The sequence below is a fragment of the Populus alba genome, chromosome 6 (assembly GCF_005239225.2).
Source record: "Populus alba chromosome 6, ASM523922v2, whole genome shotgun sequence".
Lineage (NCBI taxonomy): Eukaryota > Viridiplantae > Streptophyta > Magnoliopsida > Malpighiales > Salicaceae > Populus > Populus alba.
Genome location: NC_133289.1, coordinates 14,054,789 through 14,061,123, shown reverse-complemented (window position 1 = coordinate 14,061,123; position 6,335 = coordinate 14,054,789). Strand labels below are relative to the sequence as shown.

Sequence of the window (6,335 nt, the reverse complement as noted above, 5' to 3'; positions counted from 1 at the left end):
ATACTCTCTTTCGTTTGATTTATATTTTGATAATACTAACTTTCCAAAAATAATTTGTGCTTTTTTCCGCAACAATCGCTGGTAACAACAACACGATCAATTGCCTGCATCAAAGCGCAGTCATCAAGTCCAGTGATGGACTGGTTATTAAAATTATTGATTCTCAATATATATATAATTTTAATAATTATTTTTTTGAGAAAAAAAAACTAGAATAATGGTTATCAAAACAAGTATTCAAAATTGGACACAGCATGTCCCACCTTTTAACCATTTCGTTATTATAGCTAACGCTATACCTCTGAACGATGTCGTAAAACCAGTCGGAGCTTAAAACTGTGCGTTTTAATTTTGCAGTTGCACCCAAACTGGACAGCAGAGAGAAAGAAAGAAAAGAATTTGATGAGGTAGATCTAGATCTCCTCTCGCTTTGAGCAAACGGTCAGTCACTCTTTCCTTTTACGTTTTATAATCTTCCTCAATTCAACCCCTATTTAACATTTGTCCTGCTTTGTCTTCCCCAACGCAGCATCTCGTGCCGTTTCACAGACAACCCAATCAATCCTCAATTTAGGGTTTCGAGATTATAATAAACTAGAATTATTATTTTTCTTTTGTAAAAATTAGATGATGCCGCCGGTAAAAACATCCTATCGGGACCGGACACAAGAGTTTCTGAGTGTAGCAGAGAGGCTAAAGAAATCGTTCTCATCGGCGAGCAATGCGGCATCATCCAGTACCGGTGGCAGCACGAAGCCGGATGCTACGCGATCTGCTGTGGCGATTCAATCCGAATTTAATAAAAGAGCATCCATGATCGGGTATGGGATCCACCAGACATCTCAGAAGCTGGCGAAGCTGGCAAAACGTGAGCTACTTCCTTCTCTTTTTGTCGTCAATTTATATGATTTTGATGAATGATAATTGATGTGAGTAATATCGTGTTGTGGCAATGGTAATGGTGATGTAATGGTAATGATTGAATAAAGAATTTGGTACTTTCTTAAAACACAAGATTAGTAAAATTCACTTCATCGTTGGTGTAAAACAATAATTCTATTCATTCCTAGAGCAAGTACGAGGGCTGGAGCTTTGTTCTTTGAAGTGTGAGGATCCGAATATCTTGTGTTTATCCGTAGAGATTTCTTAATGATAAGTTTTTGTCTCTGCTATTATTATTATTTCTTTTTGGAAGGGAGTTAGCACATGTTCAGGAAAATTGGTAACTGTTTCTCGCATGGTGGTTGTTTTTTATTTCTTTCTATCTATCTTTGAATGCTATCGTCTTTGTTATTTTTCAATTCTTGGTCCTTTACAAAACAAAAAAATGTTTGTGTGACAAGAAAAGAAATGTGCTTTGCCAAATGTGATTTAGAAAATACATAATTAAAATATCGTTACAAATATTTTTCCTTTATTATTCATAGTCTTAGATTAAGATTACTGTTTGTTAATTTGGAAAGTGTAATCAATAAACTTAATGTTCTTTATTGAAAATGTTCTGCATTCTGGAAAGAATCTTCCAAATAAAAATATAGGAGTGGTACGAGGATATTGTGGCAGCTCAGACCAAACCAAAGCGCATCAGCTGATCAGTTGCTCTTTCCACTTTCTTCAGGTGTTAGTTTGATGCATGGTTTATGCTTCCTAGGAGGACATTCACATAATTTTAAGGTTCAAATTACTTAACATGGCATATTTTGAAGGTTTTCAGTTCATAGGAGTGGGAAGAAGTTGACAAAGGTGGATATAATGAGAAGGCAACTTTGTTATACTGATTCTTAGTGAGAATTATCATATTCCTCATATTTTACGTACATGAGTTTCAATCTTATCTAATTTAGGCTCATTATGTAAGTATTGTCATCTTGATCCCCATCTTTTATTAGTCTCTTCTTTGTTTTTGTTGCAATGAAATTTATGGAGGTGACTTTGTATCAATGATTATTAGTGCTTTGAAATTGAGTTTTTTTGGAGATTTTGGGAGTATGTGGATAGAATTGAATTTGAGAATCTTCAAGGACTTCTCTCTGGAAGCATTTATTGTGAGAAGACAGTGTGTCTGGTGGATTGTCAATAATATTGAATTTCTCTGCTGTATTTACTTTGTAATTTTGTTTTACTTATTTCCTCAATCCTTATTGATGAATTCTCTTCTCAGAAAAAACAGAACCTGGAAATAATTAGTACATGGGTATGGTTGCAACTATTAGAGTTTCACATCTTATTGGTAGTTGCTCTGTTTCTCATACAACTTTGTAAATTTCCATAAATAAGAGAAGTTAAGTTGTTCTTAAGCTTTGAATTAAACAAATCATTATTCTGACTGGGAGAGCCAATGGGGTCTCAGCTCTCCTGGGAGAGCAGTACACATCCTGGAAATATAGAGTGTTGCATGTGGAAAATTGTCAGAAGGTATCTAAAACTACCGATTGAATATGATAATCAGACCTCATCACTTTGATGGTAGCTGCAACAAAATTTTAGGAATTGAAACCATTGAAATGGATGTTGATTTGTAAGTCTTTTCATTTTTCCGTTCATTGTTTGATATCTTTTTACACCAGGAATTCTACAAATGCAGCCCTTCATTATGTCAGTTTTATGGAAATTTGTGATTATATGATGAGTTTTTGTTGTGCTAGATCTCTTTTACCTTTTCTGTGTTTTTCACCCTCTATTTTAGCAATCGGTCATTCCATTGCTTGGATCTAAAACAATGAATTACTTTACATTCAATGTTTACAGACTGAGTTTGAAAACAATATAGCCATTTCAAGGTTGGAATTGACATGTAATAATCTAATGAAGCCAAAAAAATGTTTAGCATTAATATTTCTTGTATTTTGATCAGTGGCGAAAAGAACATCGGTGTTTGATGATCCAACTCTGGAGATCCAAGAGTTGACAGCAGTTATAAAACAAGATATTACTGCACTTAATGCAGCCGTAGTAGACCTCCAACTCCTTTGCAACTCCCAGAATGAAAGCGGAAACATCTCTAGTGATACTACAACTCATTCAACCACAGTTGTAGATAACCTAAAAAATCGCTTGATGACTGCTACAAAGGAGTTTAAAGAAGTCCTCACAACGCGGACAGAGGTAAATTGAAAGTTGCTATCTAACACATGAAGCAGCTCAAGATTCCATAATCAGGATTTTTGGTATTGTAATGTATTGTTGATGTCTTGAATTATATGTAAATGTACAGAATCTAAAGGTTCATGAGAACCGAAGGCAGTTGTTTTCTTCCACTGCTTCAAAAGACTCTTCAAATCCCTTTGTTCGTCAGCGTCCACTCACTTCCAGGACAGCTGCTAGTGCAACACAGGCTCCTCCCCCTCCATGGGCCAATGCTTCTGTATCCTCATCCCAGCTAGTTCCCAGGTACAAGTTACAGCATTTGTTGTGTTATTAGGAAGTTGTAGTAGGAATGGCCTCGTATTTTCTCTAATTTTTTTTTCTTCTTTCTTATGTACAAATTCATGAAATTTCCTTCTATTCTTGATGTGGAATTGTTTTTCGGTGAGGATGGGTTGATTGATATTCTGATGTGAGATTTTGTGGGTCTATAGACAAGAGAGTCTTTATTTTCCCACTGAAAATTGTCCTCCTTTGCAGCAAATCGACGGATGTTGAGTCCCAGCCGCTTTTGCAACAGCAGCAACAGCAAATGGTTCCACTACAAGACAGTTACATGCATAGCAGAGCTGAAGCGCTTCATAACGTGGAGTCAACAATCCATGAGCTGAGCAACATCTTTACTCAACTAGCAACAATGGTTTCTCAGCAAGGAGAGCTGGCAATCAGGTTTGTTCTTTGTTATGGTTTCCATTGCTGCAAATGATGCTTTGATTAAGCACAAGTATTTCAGTATTTGTGCATAAATAGATGCATGAGGATCATCTGAACAGCTGAACTCATCAGCTCCTCGTACTGGGAACAGTTTCTGTGTCCCCAAGTCCTGGACACAGCTGCGTCTTTCTTAAAGATGACTGGTATGTTGGCTGCTGCTATCTGCCAATGCATCTTATGATTGGGGATTGGCAGTTTGAGAGGAGTAACATTCACCAGAATAACGGAACAAATGTAAAACATAATAAAAATCCTTACTGAAAGCAAAAGCAAAAGAAATTGCTTTGATCTATCACTGTTTATTTAGCAATCATTTACAACTCACCTAAGGGCATTGCTGACACAGGATTGATGAGAACATGGATGAGTCACTGTCAAATGTAGAGGGCGCGCAGGGCCAACTGGTCAGGTATCTTAACAGTATTTCATCCAACCGATGGCTGATGATGAAAATATTTCTTGTACTTATTGTATTCCTCATGTTTTTCGTTTTTTTTGTGGCATAAGAGCATACAAGAAAATGCACCGGAAGCGTATATTTCCTGCTCCCAATGTTTTTTTTTTTTGGTCTCTATTCTCTACACAGTTTTGACTTTAAACCCTGCTTAATTTGTTCCGGAAATCCTTCTTGTATCCTTGTATGCAAGAACGAGGACAAGTGCATAATAATGATAAAATAGGGCTTGGTGTAATTGTTCCTATATGATCACGTCACTCATGGCATTGATACTGGGGTGGTCTTGTGCTGATTGTGGATTTTGGTAAATGTTATGGTCTGCGGTTCATGGCTGAAGTGGCGTCCATGTAATATTCAGATAGCGATCCTGATTATTTTTTTAAGCGACTTATTAGGGACCTCACTGCCATGAAGTGTCATCACAAACGGTAATGTAGCGTTTTGTTACTGTTTTGGGGTAGAATAGGTGGAGACATTGAAGATGTAAATGTTTTTGGTTGAAGAGATACAAATAATTTTATTTTAGAGGGAATTTTTATATTTTTAAAACAAGAGCTACATAAGGAATATGTCTCCAAAAATAATATTTATTTTGTTATTTTTAAAATATCATTGTAAAAACTTCTAGTTCTAAAATTATTTTTTAAGACATGTAAGAATAAAAATAATTATTATGATAGTTTTAAAACTCAATTCGAGAATTGATTTGGGGCAAAGTCTGTTACTAGTCAAGGCTTGGGTCATGAGTTGTGTTAACATGGGTTAACTCGAGTTAGCGTAAGGATAACAATGATTATTATTATAATTTTAAAACTTAGTTTGAGAGTTCACTCGGAGCAAAGCTTGGGTCACGAGTGAGGTTAATTGTTGATTCTGGTTAATGTAAGGACAAAAGTGATTAATATTATAGTTTTAATCTGACTCAGGAGTTGAAATAAGTAAGGCTCAAGTATATGTTTGGAGAGTCAATTTAGGTTTACCTAGGTTAATATATAAAAAAAAGTGGTTATTATAATAATTTCAAGCTTGATTTGAAGGTCAATTCAGGTCAAGGTATGAGTCATAGATTAGGATGATCAACCCTGGTTGATCCTTGTCATTGTAAGGATAAAAATTATTATTATTATAATTTTAAAAATCTAAATTAAAAGTTGATCAAGGTAAGGTTTATGTTATGTGTTAGGAGAGTCAACACAATACTAACTTGAATTTGAAAAGAGAATTTGAGACTAACTCCAAGTTAGGTCTAATAACCATGACACTAATTTCTATATTTGTAAAGGGAATTTGAATTCAAATCCTTAATTTACATTTAAACTTAAAAAATGATTTATTGTAAGAGGAAGCTAAAGTAACTCTTTAACTTAGTAACTTTTATATATATTGTTCCTCTATTCTTGATAATTTTTTATACAATTTTTCTAACTTAACTAGCATAATTGATTGATAATATATATTATTCATATCACATCATGCAGCCTTTCTAAGTAACAATGGATTGTAATATTCTTAAAGCAATCTTCTATGAAGTCTTGTATGCCCGTATCATTGAATCATATTGAGCTTTAGGATTGTTTCTAACTAATTTTTAAATGTTGAGTATTAAAGTTTTTTTGGTTAATTATGCTTGTCCATTGTGTTGGGCATAATAAGAAGTAGAATAAATTATTTTAAGTTTATACTTTTAAGTAAATGGCCTTACATTTTTCCAATTGAATACTTATCCTTAGTCAAATAATGATGGTTTCTAGGAGTCTAATATTAGAAAAATACACCACATCTTGTACTCAATACATTTATAAGCTTCATTAGAAGCTTTAAAACATACAAATAAGTTATAGTGACCCATTTATTCATGTGTTAGAATTCCTAACCATTACCTTCTAGATACAAGTCACTTGGCCTAGAAATAAATTGTTGTCATTCACCCATTCATACTAATTTTTTATTTACTAAAAAGTTGATTAGGTAACCCATATTATTTATGATCATAAATTGGACTAGGCCAACATCATTGCTA

At 34.3% G+C, this 6,335-nt stretch overlaps 1 protein-coding gene across 2 annotated transcripts; it reads left to right on the top strand.

The window, feature by feature from the left end:
- The first annotated feature begins 280 nt into the window (after positions 1–280).
- Positions 281–4,550, top strand: LOC118047983 (syntaxin-32). Of its 2 annotated transcripts, none has more exons than XM_035057470.2 (6): positions 281–441; positions 530–868; positions 2,855–3,105; positions 3,215–3,390; positions 3,625–3,813; positions 4,205–4,550. In XM_035057470.2, the coding sequence occupies exons 2-6, from the start codon at positions 628–630 to the stop codon at positions 4,362–4,364; spliced, it is 1,017 nt and encodes a 338-aa protein (XP_034913361.1). In that variant the 5' UTR covers positions 281–441; positions 530–627; the 3' UTR covers positions 4,365–4,550. The 2 variants fall into 2 exon arrangements, with proteins under 2 accessions (XP_034913361.1, XP_034913362.1); XM_035057471.2 differs by having other exon boundaries at positions 282–441; positions 628–868.
- The last annotated feature ends 1,785 nt before the right edge of the window (positions 4,551–6,335 follow it).

Bases quoted from the DNA above. Each gene is read 5' to 3' on its own strand.
- LOC118047983 (XM_035057470.2), top strand. From the start codon at position 628: ATGATGCCGCCGGTAAAAACATCCTATCGGGACCGGACACAAGAGTTT. The intron at 869-2,854 runs GTGAGCTACTTC...TATTTTGATCAG, and splicing joins GCTGGCGAAGCTGGCAAAAC to TGGCGAAAAGAACATCGGTG. The intron at 3,106-3,214 runs GTAAATTGAAAG...GTAAATGTACAG, and splicing joins TCCTCACAACGCGGACAGAG to AATCTAAAGGTTCATGAGAA.